The sequence below is a fragment of the Brienomyrus brachyistius genome, chromosome 22, assembly GCF_023856365.1.
Source record: "Brienomyrus brachyistius isolate T26 chromosome 22, BBRACH_0.4, whole genome shotgun sequence".
Lineage (NCBI taxonomy): Eukaryota > Metazoa > Chordata > Actinopteri > Osteoglossiformes > Mormyridae > Brienomyrus > Brienomyrus brachyistius.
In genome coordinates, this window is record NC_064554.1 from 16,463,545 (window position 1) to 16,480,004 (window position 16,460).

General features: G+C 46.5%; 2 protein-coding genes and 1 long non-coding RNA gene across 3 annotated transcripts; 2 read left to right on the top strand and 1 right to left on the bottom strand.

Moving 5' to 3' along the window:
• Window positions 1–64: 64 nt before the first annotated feature.
• LOC125717619 (39S ribosomal protein L12, mitochondrial-like) lies at window positions 65–2,409 on the top strand. Its single transcript, XM_048990763.1, has 5 exons — window positions 65–261; window positions 819–1,011; window positions 1,178–1,252; window positions 1,416–1,550; window positions 1,862–2,409. Exons 1-5 carry the CDS (start codon window positions 203–205, stop codon window positions 1,976–1,978), a joined length of 579 nt encoding a protein of 192 aa, XP_048846720.1. The 5' UTR covers window positions 65–202; the 3' UTR covers window positions 1,979–2,409.
• Window positions 2,410–5,054: 2,645 nt separating this feature from the next.
• LOC125717604 (mitochondrial dicarboxylate carrier-like) lies at window positions 5,055–11,330 on the top strand. The gene is made up of 11 exons (XM_048990736.1): window positions 5,055–5,186; window positions 6,661–6,780; window positions 7,242–7,356; window positions 7,496–7,544; window positions 7,990–8,031; window positions 8,149–8,192; window positions 8,532–8,602; window positions 8,682–8,774; window positions 8,901–8,978; window positions 9,060–9,116; window positions 9,217–11,330. The coding sequence occupies exons 1-11, from the start codon at window positions 5,097–5,099 to the stop codon at window positions 9,316–9,318; spliced, it is 861 nt and encodes a 286-aa protein (XP_048846693.1). The 5' UTR covers window positions 5,055–5,096; the 3' UTR covers window positions 9,319–11,330.
• Window positions 5,057–14,986, bottom strand: LOC125717633 (uncharacterized). Its single transcript, XR_007384564.1, has 7 exons — window positions 14,796–14,986; window positions 10,503–10,607; window positions 10,008–10,076; window positions 9,264–9,421; window positions 8,668–8,810; window positions 6,667–6,793; window positions 5,057–5,177 (listed from the first exon to the last, which is right to left on the bottom strand). It is a non-coding gene; the product is annotated as an uncharacterized LOC125717633 (long non-coding RNA).
• Between the last annotated feature and the right edge of the window lie 1,474 nt (window positions 14,987–16,460).

The window sequence follows — 16,460 nt, forward strand, 5'->3', positions numbered from 1 at the left end:
ATGAAGATTAAAAACTACAAACTTGGGTCTTTGTGCGGCTCAAGCGTCACGGCGCACAATGCATTGTGGGAGGAACAGAATCGACTGGCGGACGCCATGTGCGCTTAGGCGGCGGGACATACAGGTAGAAAGGGAACAAAATCGCACTGGGGGAAAGATCAGGACAGCAGATCTGACATAGAATACCTGGGACATCGCCGGCATGATCCGCAGCACACAGTGCATCCGGGCTGCGATGTGGTTTGCGGCGAAGGCGCCCAGGTGAGGACTTAACGCCGTGGTGACGGACCGGGGAGGAGGTTCAAGGGCAGCGCTCTGATCTAGTACGAGTGCACAAATGTTAAGAATTCCTATCTGCAGGAAAATATTCCGCATTGCTTATGATTTCGTCAGCGTTTTAAATTTGACAGGAAAGCTTTTTATGTACCTAATATTAATGGCCTCTGACTCGCCGCTGCCGGGGACCAGCGGTTCTTTTAGAAGGTGGTTTTAAGTAATCGGGGACGCTGCTGTCCCGGAGTTCGCGTGTGCCACGAACAGTCACTGGGTTTGCAACGAGCCCTTAAACAGCCAAGGTCAAAACTGCTGCGGAATTGCTAAAATATTGCTGTATCTGCATCGTAGTATCGTTTATGTTTCATAAACATGCGCCTAAATTTTCTGTTTAATTCGGCTGCCGTAATTTAGAGTAACCAGCAGACCAGTGTAAATAGTCGAGAAGATTATATGAAGTCCGAAATGACGGCGAGAGAGATTGTGACAGTGATGAGTGAAAGGCGATCGTCCTTGTGGTGCTAAGTGATGCTTCCACCTTTCAGGCAGGACCTCTGGGTATCAGGGTTCTGTGCTGCTCGGTGTCTGAGGACGAGTCCAGCCTGCTCCTCCGATGCCCTCGCCACGCCGCCGCTGGATGGGGCCCCCAAGCAGTACTCCCCGAAAATCCAAAGGCTAGTCAATGAGATCGCTGGTCTCACGTTACTGGAAGTGTCTGACCTAAACGAGCTCCTCAAGGTATGCGAGAGCTACTGCCTCCTGGATGCCGCCAGTTCAGATCACCACTCGTGCACCCCGTGTGTTTTTATTTTAGGCACTGGCAGATATCGTGTCGAATGTTTATTTGACTATATTCATAATACCTACACCTTTAAGTCTTAATCAGCTGTTGTGTTCTTTATAGAAAACGCTTAATATCCAGGATGTTGGTGTCCTGCCCACAGGGGCAATGGCCGGCGCGGTCGCACCTGCTGCTCAGGTAGGGCGCCACCTCTCTGCTAGTTTAAGTACTACTTGGACTTATTTACCTGTTTGTTGTCTTTTCTTATTGGTTAATAAGGATAACTGGTCCTCATAACCCCCCCCCCCCCCCAAGTGTTCTAACTGAATCTAAAGGGAGGTTTTATTCTTCTTGGTCCTAGTCAGTGGAGGAAGAGGTAGTACCAGTGAAGGAGAAGAGCCTTTTCATTGTGAAACTAACAGAGCTGAAGGCCGCCGAAAAGGTCAAGCTCATCAAGGAGGTGAAGAACTGCGTCCAAGGATTGAACCTCGTACAGGTATGGAGATGCTGTTTGCATGACTTTGTGTGGGGAAAATTCTGGAAGCTGTCTTTGGTTTGTGGGGTTGTCATTCATCCAGTTCAGCTGTTTAGGAGACTTATTTGAACGTGTTTCCGTTTGGTAGGGTTGAGGAGTATTTAGTGTTAGCCAGCCGTATGAACGCACAGAAGTGTCTTAAGTAAGCAAGTTTCATTTATAAAGAGCGTTTCACAGCCATGTAGCCACAAAGCACAATACAATGTTTTACGAACATGCTGGCAAACCTGAATAATCATTAATGGTTTACTTTTCCCATAACTACCACTCAGGCAAAAAAGCTGGTGGAGTCGTTACCGCAGGAGATCAGAGCGAACGTCTCCAAGGAAGAGGCAGAGAAGATGAAAGCAGCTCTGGAAGCAGCAGGGGGCACTGTGGTGTTGGAGTAGACCCCCTGTCCTGGAGCGCTCCGCCCTTTCCCGCTCATTTCCACCCATCCCCCCTCCTTACCGGCACTCAAAGAAGCATTAGGAAGACGACAGCAGTATTCTCTCAGCGCCACGCGCTCCGCCGCTGCTCGACAGGGAGAGGAGGTGGACTGAAGCCAGACCATGGATCTTGGGACAAAGTTTGGCCAACTTGAGAGCTGATTGGCCAGGTCCAGCTACCCACATATGAGATTTGATTGGCCAGGGCTCTGTGTCCAAATGTTTTGTCAGGTAACAAATATGCTGGACTCGAAGGTTTTGTCTGGTACTGGAGCTCTCTGGACTTCAGAGTTCCGTTGCCTGTGTTGAATTAAACGTGATTTGATACAGAAAGTGAGATGTACTCTCTACTTGTGTTATCGGGCCAGCATTAAAACAGAAATGGCACTGAATTGTTTCACATTTTTGTGAGGGCAGTGCCAATGAACTCAGCTGCTAGTCTGATGAAACCTCACGCAGGAAGATGTCTGAACTAGCGCAGGAGACCTTAAAGGGGCAGTTCACCCCAAAACTGAAAAAAATATATGTTTTGGAAGACTTTTGGCGCTGTCTATCCATCTAGGTTGTTCTGCTGGGAGTTGTTTGGTTTTGGAAATGTTGGTCTTTGTAGTGAGCAGCTTAATGTAGGAACTATTTTCCTTGACCCAACTCCATACACCAGTCATATCACTGCACAGGTGGTCCGAGCACCCTGGGACTTTCTTCTGCGCAGTGATACGATTGGTGTGTGGTGTTAGGTCAAAGAAAATAGTTCCAACATTAAGCTGCTCACTAAAAAGTCTGTGGATTATCATAAGTAACCGGGTCATCATTTCTGGTAAGAAACATTGCTGTTGAATTTTTCTAATGTGTTTTCTGGCACTTGAAACACCACAGACAGAATGCCGTCCAGTCCCATTATATTCGAGAGAAGACTGACGTTTCTACAGTCGACATCTCCAAAGCTAGGCACCAACACCCTTCTAAAACATCTTTTTACAGTTTTGGGGTGAACTGCCCCTTTAAGAAATGTCATTCTGTGCTTGTGAGTGCTATTTTCTTCTCAGTAGTACCCAGTTGAACCATTAGAGGGCGTTGCCGCTGTTTTATTAAATATTATTACAGCATAGTATTAGCGGTATTATTAAGTAGTCCAGTAAAACTCTCAAAGACAGATTTCACCCACAACGTTTATTTGCGACTCACTAAAGGGTATCCAGGAACCTAAGATTATATATTTCTAACCAAAATATGGTTTAATCGTCTTTGGTTTCATTTTAGGAAATCAAATATCCTTCTTGTCTCTAGGCAAATAGATGTGTTCATACTATATCTACGGAAACATTATTGGATTTGAAGATTCCAGAATGGGGGGGGGGGGGTGTTTGATCACGGTTAGAGATGACCTCCCCTTGCAGGGGTGCCACTAGAGATTTTGGTACCAATGAAAGCATATATAGCCCCCCCCCCCCCCCCCCCACCAAGCAGGCAGGGGTGTATGACTTCCTAGTCTTATACTCTGTACTTCACTGACCCCCTCTTACTTGGTAATTCAGTACACGTTAAACATCCACTCGTATGTTGCATTTACGTTTTGGTCCCGAGACCCTCATACCTCCACTCCCGTTGAGTTTGGCTTTCATGATTGGGCAGAACTCCCAGCCATACGTGCAAACCTAACCCAGAGCCTGAACAGCTGTGAAACGTATCCCTTGAGTCTAGGGTGACCACTCATCCGGATGTCATCCATACAGCCCGATATTCCAGCCCCCTATCCAGACTACTGTTGGGTGTCCTCTTTTTAGGACCCTTGTCCATTTTTCATCCTTGTCTCCCTGTCAACAATTAGTGCCATTCTCCCCAACCCCCAGTCTAAATGCTGTTCTCTTGAGTTATTTGGTTACTCTAACCAATAATTATTGCAGTAGTGAGTCTTAGTCCTCTTTTTTGGATGTGGGTGTCCTCCTCTTTGAGCCTTAGTCCTCCTTTTTGGACGTTGGTGTCCTCCTCTTTGAGCCTTAGTCCTCCGTTTTGGACGTGGGTGTCCTCTTTGAGCCTTAGTCTTCCTTTTTAGAGTTATGCCGGTGGCTGCCGTACTTGAGTCTGAATGTTAAATCACTGGCTTAGGCGCAACTGTTCAACCGACTACGATTCGTGCTTATTAGTGTGCCTGTTTTCCGTACGTCTGTGTCCGGACTGACGATCACTGCGTTCATTTTGGAGTTCTTCGTAAAGTCTTGTGATATTCACCAGATGTTGGGACTGGGTGAAATCACCACTACAATTTTCACAAAAACAGGTATGAAATGTGCTGCGTGTTTTTTTTTTTTTGCGTTAGCACACAGCGAGCTGCGCGACACCTTATGACATGAGTGTATTTGGAAACCGGCAGCCACTTGTGCACATGAATATGCTTAAAAAGCCAGCTGCTATTTATATGTTAGTCACGTAAGCTGATGTTCAGAAGGCAGCTGCAGTGTTTCTTGGCACAGTTTGGACACACGACATGAAACCACACAGTGAGGGAAAATAGGTTATTTTTTTAGATGTTTTATCACACATAAACCTCTACTACAGCGTGACAGTTCGTGAATTTTATGCTCATTCCAGCGGAGTTTCTAGCTATCGAACAGATCAGGGGCTAATCAAGTTTACCTGGGGCTTGCCTTCAATTTATTCACTTATTTATTGGAGAAAGATTGAAATAGGGGCTAAAATACTGGGGCTAGGCTTAAAATACTCGAGGTTATACCCCCGAGTGATCGGAGCTAACGACGCTCATGGCTCATTCTGTAAATTTGCACCGATTTGCTTGCAAGCGATTAATCCCAATCTCATTTAATTGCAGGAAATTCAGGAAGTTTTGAGGATATTTACTTTTCGAGCCCCGCCCCCTTGAGACCTTTATGCTTTCTTCCCTGCTGATGAAATCTTACGTTTCCAGCGACTTTCTCTTGCTTGTAGGTTAGGAGACCGTCTGAGCAGTAAATTAGCAGTAGTGTTGAGATCGAGGGCTCCCGCGTTCCCATCCGAACCGAATCTGTCTGGCGGCGGAGGACAGGATTGCGTCCCTGCCCATGACGAGCCGTGTCTGAGAGGCATGCCGGAGAAGAGGGTGTCCCGCTGGTACTTCGGGGGCATCGCGTCCTGCGGAGCCGCCTGCTGCACACACCCGCTAGACCTAATCAAGGTAAAAGCATGATGAATGGAGGCTGTCAGCGTGAAACCAGGGCTGGCAGAGGGAGTTCACACTGACAGTCCGTTTGGGCAAATTAAAAATCAGAGAATCACTGAGACCAGCAATTTACAGATAGTGTCCAAATCGGGAGCCGCTTTAGAGAGCGCAGTCTGAGTCGCTCACTGAAGGTCACTGGTTAGTCCATCTTAAGCAGACAAGTGCTCTGCCCCAATATGTTGGTTCAACCGGAGACCCGTCGAATTTGATTTGTGATTTATTACGCTTTTCAGAATGCATTGGATGCGCAGACATCGCAGAACGCGAAATTTCCGACGCTATTCTACTTTTAAGGCACTTTTTATACCTCTTCTTTATACTAGCATTCTCAATAACGTGACCACTTAATAATAATTATACATTTTAATTATATAGCGCTTTTCGAGATCTCTCGAGATGCATCTGTAACAAACTTTATGAAATAGTTTAATCATTTATTGTCACCAACAGAGTGGCTCAATATCAACTGAGTATGACCCCTCCCCCTTCTTAGGATAATAACTGCGCGTGTGGTGATCACAGCAGAGCGGGTGGTTGCTGAGTTTTGGGTTTTGTGCGGGGTCTTTGGTCTCTGACATCTTGTTTTATGAATGTCGCTTCTGACTTTGAATGACAAGCCAGTTCATAGTACAGTATATTAAATAAAGAGTGAGGACAAAGGATTGCATGAAATAGAAGAAAGCTGTTCAACTGAAGATGGTCTCTAATTAACGGTTAATTTCAGTCGGGACCATTAATCAAGCACATCTGGTTATTCTGTTTGACGATGTGGTTTTATATTCAGTTTTCCGATGATTTTTAGATTTGACAGAAAATGAGGGTTGAAGGTTTTGCCCTTTTGCCTGTGAGAAGTGGCTGAAGTAGGAACATCAGACACGCATGCTGAGGCAAGAGGGAGGGATTGTGGGACGCGTAACCTTTACCCCAATAAACAGAGACACCGTGAAAGGTTAAGACGCGCTATTTCTCTGGTGTCAAATAACGGCTCGTCATGGAAGCTGGTTTTGATGCCATTAAACAAGACGCTTTGGGGGGGGGGGCACAGCCCGTGGTATAAGACAAATTAGCACATTTTGAAAATAACTTTTTAAAATCACGAATAAGTCAGGGGCACCAGGTTTTCATTTTGTGGAAATATATTTTGTGCATGGATGCAAATTATTGGTATGATCTGAATATTTTTTATGTAGAAATGACTTGTTGTTTCAGCTCTTTGTGGTGCTGTGACAACGTGGAGCATGTTGGAAATCCACTCCAGAAGAGACTCTTGTGTGCTAACAGTGATTGAGTGATGTAATCCCATTCCCTATTCCTTACAACACCCTTTTAGATAACAGTAATCAGTGACTGAGAAGGCATGATGATCCTTTATGTGATTGGCCCACCAAGGTCATGTGCCTGCTGCTGACCCCGCCCTCCCGGTCCCCAGGTGCACCTGCAGACGCAGCAGGAGGTCAAGCTGAGGATGACGGGGATGGCTGTTTCCGTGGTGCGCCACCAAGGGGTCCTGGCGCTCTACAGCGGCCTCAGTGCTTCCCTCTGCAGGCAGGTTGGTGTCACATCTCCTCAAGGAACAAAATACTGGTAATGGCAGGAGTGACGCTTCCCAAACTCCATTTCTGATCAGCTACTTTATTGATACCTATTGGGTCAAACCAGGCAGTGATTGGCTGAGCACGGTAATCCCACCTACTGTCAGTTTCCAAGTCTGACTCATTTCACAATAACACTTAGCTTATAATGAAATATGTATGGAGTGGCAAAGTAGTTCAGCAGGTGGCCCTGTTGCCCCCCACCTCCAAACAAAACCTTGGTCTGGATTTTTACATTCTGGACCTGAAATGCACCTTAGAACCAGTCAGGATATTTTGCCAAATCGGTTTCCCTCGATTTGACGGAAGTATAAAGAACAACAGACGTGATTGTTGCGATAGGCGGCTGTTTTAAGGATGCTGGTCTGGTTGTGTAGGCTTGCGCCACTGACAGTCCCTGTAATGACTCTGAGTACAGATGTCATACTCAATGACCCGCTTTGCCATCTATGAGACGGTGCGCGACACGATGACCAGCGGAAACCAGGGCCCGATTCCGTTCTACCAGAAAGTACTGCTGGCGGCCTTTGGAGGTGAGTGTGTGTGTGGTATAAGTCAGTGGGGACCTCACCGTTGACGGGGTCCTTTGGTGCCATTGGCTGAAGCATTTAGCGATGCACCAATCTCTCATCCTCATGACCCTGATAGGCTGTCTTTTTGCCCCGCCCTCAGGGCTCATTGGTGGTTTCATAGGGACCCCAGCAGACATGGTCAATGTCAGGTGAGTCACGGTGGCTGAATGGGTGGCACCCTTCCCTTGTGGGTTTGAATTCCACACCCCCTCAGCGTATCTGGAGCTCCGCCCACGTCACACCACTGTCCCAGGATGTACAATTAGGCTAACTTGGCATCTCTAAAATGCCTGTAGTGCATGGTTGTGTATGTGACCTGGCATCACCAGGCTCCAGGCACCCCTTATTCTCACCAGAATAAGCCATTAAAAGGTAAATGGATGGGAAAACTTGCATTTTCCGAACACTCTAGACTCTAGAGTGATGCAAAATAGCTGTAATTCACAGAATATCCACTAGGTGTCAGTGATACCACGTGAAAGGTTGGTATGGTTTGTGGTTTTTATAAGCACGTCGGACGGTAATCGGTTATGTCTTTGTGTCAGTAGATAAATACTTGTCTGTGAAGGGAACAAGGGAAAATTTCTTTTACAGGATGCAGAATGATGTGAAGCTGCCACCACAACTCAGGAGAAAGTGAGTATTTCAGGTTTCAGAGCAAAAACGGAACTTATCTTGTGCTCTGGTCACATGCAACTGTGGAAGCTGCAGCTGTTCCGCCCGGTTGCTGAGCCATTTGTTTCTGTTTCACAGCTATGCACATGTGCTGGATGGACTCATTCGAGTCTGGAAAGAAGGTAAGATACAGATGTTGGGGTCTGAGTAGGGCGTGGTCTGGATGGGGCGTGGTCTGGATGGGGCGTGGTCTGGGTGGGGCGTGGTCTGAGCGGGGCGTGGTCTGGGTGGGGCGTGGTCTGGGTGGGGCGTGGTCTGAGTGGGGCGGAGCTATGCATTGACCCTGCAATTGGATTAGTTAGCTGAGGTGGGATTCGAGTGGGTCAAAGCCTGCATGAGGTAGCTGGGGTCAGAGTGCGCTGGAGTCTAAGTGGCCAGGGGCTGGTTCCTTCAGAAAGATTTACCGCTAGCAGTCCGCGTGTCCATTGGTAGGATCCACACCACTGTGTCTGTCTCCACAGAAGGAGTCATGAAGCTTTTCTCTGGAGCCACGATGGCATCCAGCAGGGGGGCCATGGTCACCGTGGGGCAGGTGATGGAGCACTGACGTGTGTGTGTGCGTGAAGCAGATACACTGTATTCTGCGTTCTAACATACCTGCCTGTGCGTAGCTGTCCTGTTATGACCAGGCGAAGCAGCTGGTCCTCGGCGCCGGGGTCATGTCCGACAACATCGCCACCCACTTCCTGGCCAGTCTGATCGCAGTACGTGCTCCTTTTCTGATTCCGACCAGTGAAGGCCTGTATTAATCAGCCCCACTTTAATGACTGACTGAAGAGGTCATGTGACTGATTCACCACCAACATCACTTCCCTCCACTCTCTGCATAGGGTGGCTGTGCTACCGTCCTGTGTCAGCCGCTCGACGTGATGAAGACTCGACTGATGAATTCTAATGGAGAATATAGGGTGAGGCTGCAAGGCAGCGTGTGCCTGTGTGTGTTACGCCCTCTAGTGGCCCGGTGAGTGACCCTATTCCCGGTACTGCAGGGAGTCGTTCACTGTTTGAGGGACACAGCTCGACTGGGACCGCTGGCTTTCTACAAGGTATGGAGGCTTGTCGAACTGCGTGGTTTTCGCGCTTGCCTTCCAGTGCCCTTAGCAGGCTGCGCTTTTCGCTCTGACCAGCTGACCAATCGCATTGCAGGGTCTGGTTCCCGCTGGAATCCGACTCATCCCCCACACAGTTCTCACCTTCGTCTTCCTTGAGCAGCTACGCATCCACTTCGGCATCCTCGTCGTCACATGACCTCCCGGGCTCCTCCCCACGACCCACCCAGCCTGTCCTCGGTCTGCCTCCGAATCACTCCCCAGGGCACTGGGGGCCTGCCGCTATAATTGGAAATTCCAAACTGAAAATACAGAAGATAGACAATGGCTACGTTAATTTCCCAGATCCGTCCCTGGAAGATTCCACGGGAGAGATGCCACTACAGGCATTTATTGCCAGGCAGACAGGATTACTCTTTGGTTGCCTTGGGGTCAACCTGGGTCAACCTTCACCTCGGCGCCACTTACGCCTTGGATTCCAGTCACATGATGGATTCCGTTACCAGCACCAACCTCTGTCTCAGACCTCTGCCAACTTCCTAATCTGTTTTCTTAGGAAAATAATGCAAGATTGCCTCTGTTTGGTGATATGATTCCGGAATCTCGTGACACTACCTAGTATCTACAAACCTTTCCAGTCCTTCAAACTTCTGTTCATTAAACGTATCATGCAATCTCTCCCTTTATAAGTCCATTTTCTAAATGGACTGTCTGTTAATATTGTCAGCATGTCATTATGAAAGTAGACCTGTAGGGGGCGTTGGGGTTCAGTGCAGATGCCCGGGCTTTCTGTGTGGGCTTGGTGAACAATGTGCGTTTCAGACCAGGCTGCCTATCTCTCCCTTTGATCGGCCTGGCCCCTGTTCTAGCAGCTTCAGTGATGCTCACCTCTCTGTCACAGTGCAGAAGGTCCTCTGGGCATCAGAGTTGTTGAGCCCAGGTCTTGTTGGTGACCATCTAAGGAAAGATAGATGTGTGGTCTGGAGCTTATCAGTACAATTATGTACTTGTCTGTGTCACGATAAAGGTCATATATGCAACAGATAAACACACTTATGCCAGAGGCGTTGTCTCACTGGTGGGTGTATCAATGTCTGAAAATTGTTTATGTCTGTGATGTTTAAGCCCTTTTTAAACACTCCTGAGACATACAGTGTTAATGGGATTCTTGCTCTCGTTGACACATGACTGTATTTCCAAGTCAGGTGATTTTCACACCATGTGCATGACAGCTAATTTGGAGAGCAGGTAGACTCTGGACAGCTTAGAGAACAGGAACATTCTGGAACATTCTGATTTGCTCTGTCTTTGGCTTCAGTTTTGGAACTAAAGTGATTTAGAGAATACAGTGAGTAGTGGTATTCTGTCTGCTTTCACACGAACCCCGTTTGGTGTCCTGGTCTATGAAGCACTACGGCGGACGCTGGCTAGATTCTCTGACACCCTGTCACCCCTCGGTCACCCCACCTTACTTTGTCACAGCATTACCTGGAAGGCAGAACAACAATCATTTAAAAACCCCGGCTTTGGCAGAAATTCAGGTACATCATTTCATTTAGAGGGAATCGGCAGGACTTACCAGCTGCTCTGTATATAAACCTTTTTTTCTCCCCAAACAGCTGCAGATTTTATCGTTAAAGATCAAAGAATCCTGTTAATTTATCTTCTTTTTTTGACGGGGGAGCTTACATTTCACACTGTCGTATTTACAAGACTGGTCCTCCTCGTAAGATTAATTATGGCCAAATTATGCAGCCGGCACATTGCAAAGCATAAAGACACTTTAACCCCAGCATTCTTTTTTTTTTTAATTGGGCCCGATTTACCCGAAAAAAAGCAAACAGACTGGGAACACGCTGTAGCCAAAATGGCGGAGCGTCAAAGAAAAATTAATGCTTGGAAAATCTATGAAGAGAGAGGCCAGAGGAAAGCAAACTGTGATTGGAAGATGAATTTTTGGTCAGTTTTCTTGAAAAGCTACCAAAACTATGAAAAGGTCAGTGTCTCTTGATTTTAGCAGGCAGTAATGTAACATAGATACGTTAAAAATTGACTGGATATGTTAAATATTTAATGTTAAATCAGTTTTTTTGAAGGCTGCCTTTGTTAGTGAGAGTCACTGAACCTCTAACCAGCGTTAATGACTCAAACTAACCCCACTTTCCACATTCTGCTATAAATGTAGATCCCATTAAACGAATTCCAAAGGTACCATGAAATATTCCTTCCCTTCATCTGTGTGTGAGCTGACCCTGTCTGCTTTTCTCTGACACATATCAAGATTATGGAAACACTGTGCACTCTCCTTTAAAAAGACATAATAATGTTCTTCAGTCCCTTTGAGGTAAAACTAAAAACACAGCATGTGTTGGTTATGTAAATTCGATTTCCATGTTGTTGTTTATAAGGGAAAACTTCTTCTGAAGATGAACAAGCATAAAGTCTGTGTGGTTATGTGTGAGAAACCAGTTTCTTAAGGTATGCTGCTCTCTTGTTGTCCAGTATGAAGATCCCTGACATGTTGGTCTCGGAGAAGTTATCTAATCGCAGGTTGTCAGAGGTGTTGTGGAGGTGAGCTATGGTAGTAGCACCTCCAGACCAGCAGAGGGCGCTTACAAATTGGTCCTTAAAGCACAAAACGGCACATAATTTTTCTAAGTATCGCCAAAGTTCATTTTCACTGCCGTGCAGGCATTAATTTTGCTGAAAAACTAAAGTTAACGGCTTACTGTTAGTTTTGGAATAAAACTTTGTGTTTTCGTGTATTTAGAGAAGTACTCTTCAGCGTGATAAAGTTTTTTAACAGAGTGAGGGAGCAATTTCAGAATTCTCAGGCCATTTGTAAAACATGTAGGGTTGTTGATTTTGCAGTTAACTCCAATTTGGGTCCATCTGGCAGGAGCTGGTCCCTTCCTATAAAAGCATCGCGCTCTGAGCTCTGCCCCCATCCTCACAGTCATCGCCCATGTTTTCCTGCACTCTAATACAGCAGACAGGGCCTTTGGGATAACTGCCATTAAGATAGAAAATTGGAGCTAATGAATGCACCAGAAATTGCGCTAATTCCTCTCAGAGAACCGGACTCCTGCTCTAATACTATCTCCGTAGACCTCTGTGCTCTTTGCTGATTGGGGCATTTAGTCAGAGGCTGATAGCTGATAGACTCGCAAAAAAAGCCATTTGCTCAGTGATTACATTCAGTTATGATTCTTCATATATCTATATGCATCACTGTAAAACCCTAATATAGCCTTGTTATAGTCATTATGGTCCGATTAAACGATAGTTAGCATTCTAGCAGTTAACTTCTCAGGTGAACAAAACAACTTCAAACCGTGACATTACTACTAACTCAAACTCAAATTTGCTTTATAACACACTGGAAGTGTCCTCCTGTCCAAGGTCCAGGTAGAATCACATATCATTGCCGTAGGACAAGAAGTGGGAAAGATTGGATCCATAACGGCCTTTTCCTCTCCTCTCGGTCTTCGGGCAGAGGCAGGGTCAAAGGGAGATGTTGAGGGATCGAGAACCAGATGAGTGCACCGGGGCTGGCTTTGGTGGGGATGGAGCTTGGCTGGAAGTTAGACGGTACCTGCAATGCAGGCCGGAGTAACAAAAGCACCGGGATACCAGAAGACCCAAGGTTTCATTCCGTCACACGCATGAGCCCCATTGAAGTTAATGACACATAAATTGCTCCCATCCTATTCGTTAAAAATCTGCCTGAGCTCCTAACTCCAGATGCCACTAAACTGCACAGGTAACATACTGGTTAAGGACATAGACTATCAATTTATGTAAAGGTCAGAGCCCTGATTCCAGCTCTTTAAACAGGTACTCAACCTGTAGATTGGGGAAGAGTGCCCCCACGTGGACACATTGTGTATCTATCTGCTGGGCCCCGATTCTTAAATGATTGTTTCCTCACCCGATCGTTCCAGTTACCCCCTAATGGTTCGGCAGTTAGACGCAAGCAGTGTCACAGATTGCTTTCGCATGCATAAGTCATTTTGCATTTAATGTATAATGCTGTCAAAGAATCTAATTAGAATCTGGCTAGCTGTTGTTTTTATTGATTTGTTTACATGAAATGGTCCTGGAAAGAATCTGGCTGCAACTAAAAGGAGTCAGCAGACTTCGTCTTTGCTCGTCATTTCCGGGAAGGCTTGGTAACACGCAAGAATTGGGGAAAAATTGGTTATTATAATTATTACTACTTAATTTTTTCCAAAACAGCACAGAAGTGCGGGGTTCATATGCCTCGGAACTCGACACACGAAAACTGCCATGTGCATCATCTCCCCCAACTCCCGCACCCAATGTAAACGCCCCCCCGTGTCCCGCATTAGCCAAAGTGTAGCTCGGCACATAAGGAGATTGTGTGATGTTTGTGTTCGGACACATTAAGGGGATATTTGTGTAATTTATTTTGCATCCCGCTCGCTCCCCCGGGGTTAACCGGCTGCCGAATCGCAGCGATGAGCGTAATTTAAAACAAAACCAGCCTCACATGTTCATCTGTGACTGTGCGCCAGGAATAACGGAGGCGATGAAGGCTGACCTGCGGTAGAAATTAAAGTCCCCTGTACTGGACGGGCGTTGACGTCATTTACGCTGCCGATATTAGCCCTGAAAGGCTCCCCCATTAGCCAGCGGATGGCAGCCGTTAGTCAGAGGCTGTTTGTCAGTCACCCCCCCCCTTGCTGTCAGAATAAAGGTAATGTCCCACTGCTCCCCACAGCCCAATCCACCTGGCACTGTGCAGGCGTCCATCGAAACGACTTACCAGAGCAAACTGCTCGGCACCACTCCAACTCGCCTGCTTCGGATAATACGAGGAACACAGCACCTGTTATTTCATGAATTAGACCTGGAAATGTCTTAATTGGCTTACACGCACTGCACATGCTGCATACCCGGCCCATTCCGTTTATAAATGGTTCAGTTATTCCACCAAATGGCTTTGGCACATCTTGACATAAGTCGGTACTTGTTTAATAATTAGTTAAGACAATTATCACCCCAGAAGGAGATTCAGCATAGAATTTGTCACACATGTTCACAACAGTCTGTTGTCTTGGAGGGAAACACACCGGTAGAGAAGTGAAAAATCGGCTCAGATTTCCAGGAGAGGCGATAGATGTGAAAATAATAATATTTACAGACAAATACATTTAATAAATGAACTTTGGAGGGTATGTGTGAATTGGGAACAGGTACATCGCTGCCAGTGACGATGAGGATAAGAGAAAGCAGGTTTATTTTATAGTTCTGACACTTCAAACATCACAATTTCTCGAGGCTTTTCCTGGCAGACATTGCTTTGTGGGATTATGCGTGTGACAGCGATACTTTGAAAGCCCATTCCGCTACTTTTAATGCGTTTTCGCACAGAATCTCTCCGAGTGCAGAGACTTCCATCTTCTTGTCTTGAACATCCGACACGTATGCTTACTTAAATAGCAAAATGAGCAGGATCTGCAGGAACATGGTCGTCTCCAGTCCGTAGTCAACACTTGTTTTTGTGCCCAGAGAATAAGCACAGGATGCAAAATCACAGGCAAACTATCCCAGACCCCATGATGTGGACGGGGGCCAGATGCTGGCCGTAGAGGCTCTTTTCATCTAAGCCACCTGTGCTGAAATAATTATGGGGATTGTAAGTTGCCTTACCTGCTGCGTCAAGCGTCAGTCTGGAGACACTTCAAACATACTCCTTGAAAATTCCAGTCGGTCTTTCCTCAGACCCCGAGTCCTCAAGGGAACAGCCAGCTGCAGTTCTCTCTTATTCTGAGATTAATCATGAGATGATGTTGGACCAGGAGAGAGAGAGCCGCTCGCAGCAAATGCTGGTAGTATTTTTAAGTGACCCTTTGCCCCCCACATGCCTGTAGAGGAAGGGAATGTGATTTTACACTTGAACATTTCCTTTAAATGTCATACCTTCCTGAGTCACTTCCTAACTTAGCCTCTGGGAAATGGGATGTTCTGCTCCCAGGCACCAGACAGTCGTTGCCATGGCACCATACCCTGTGTTGATCCCAGATGTAGCTGGTCTTATAAATTCTTCTGTCCGACCATTTTCCATACTGGTTTGACCTACGTAGGGTCTTGGGGGGGTTCAGAGCCTATTCCAGAAGCTACAAGCACAAACCATGGACTAACTCATGACAGGGCAAATGTTTCCACCCTACCCTACCTCTGACTGATTTCTAATCTAGGATTGACTGAATCCCAAATCTTGTTAAATAAGGACGTCTGAGCATTTAGCACACAGTAAAGCATTGAGTTAGCAGCATGGTTTACAAGAACCTAACAGATTGTCAGTCAGCTGCTAACTAAACAAGCATGACACCAGTGTCTTCTCTCTTGTATATACCCTTCAAAACTCAACTCAGCGTGCAATAAGGAAACATACCGTGAAGCTCTTTACATTACATCTGGCCAAAGAGAGAAGTCTTGGCCTCCTTTTGCGGTCCGTCACTCAGTAAATTCCAGAGGATTACTTTGGAGTGTAAACTCTGCTCCAGTAGTCAGCTTTCTGTCATGCCAGCTTCCAGCTTGCAAACAGGGGCCATACGCTGGCTGAAGAGCCTTTGGCAGCTGAGGGAAAGAGGCTGCAGATCTTTGCTTCTTGGCACATTTCTCTCGGTGGACGCGTGCCTGAGCTGGTGCCCAGCATCAAACTCTCTGTGCATCTGTGCGCCGTACGCGGTGCCATGTGTCTCATTACAGCCCTCGAGGCCTGACTGTCAGCAGGGGTAGTGCCATCTGCCATTAACCCCACAGAAGAAGCTCCCTTCCTTCCATCCCATCATGGAAACTGAATTCAGGGATGTAGTTCTTAGGTGTTGAGCTAGCAATATTCCAGACTTATTCCAGCAATATTCCAGACTTATTCCAGCAATATTCCAGACTTATTCCAGCAATATTCCAGACTTATTCCAGTAATATTCCAAACTTATTCCAGCAATAATCCAGACTTTTTCCAGCAATATTCCAGACTTATTCCAGTAATAATCCAGACTTTTTCCAGCAATATTCCAGACCCTTAGATCCTCTAAGAGTGATGTTCCCCATCTTCCTCCATGTTTTCCCTCCCTCTATCCCATGTCGTTATTTTACACCTCCATCTCGTGCCCCCCAGCTGTTCCTCTCTTTCTCCCTTCTTCTCCATCTGGCTCTCTCACTCTCTCCTACAAGAATGCTTCGACAGGACTGCTGGGACACATCAGTCGGACAAGCCGCCAAAGTGCGGAGTAACTGGGTTGAATGCAGCTCTTTGTTTGTAGCGAATTACCTAACGGCAGGCGGTCTGGTCTTAGCGTTCCAGCTGGG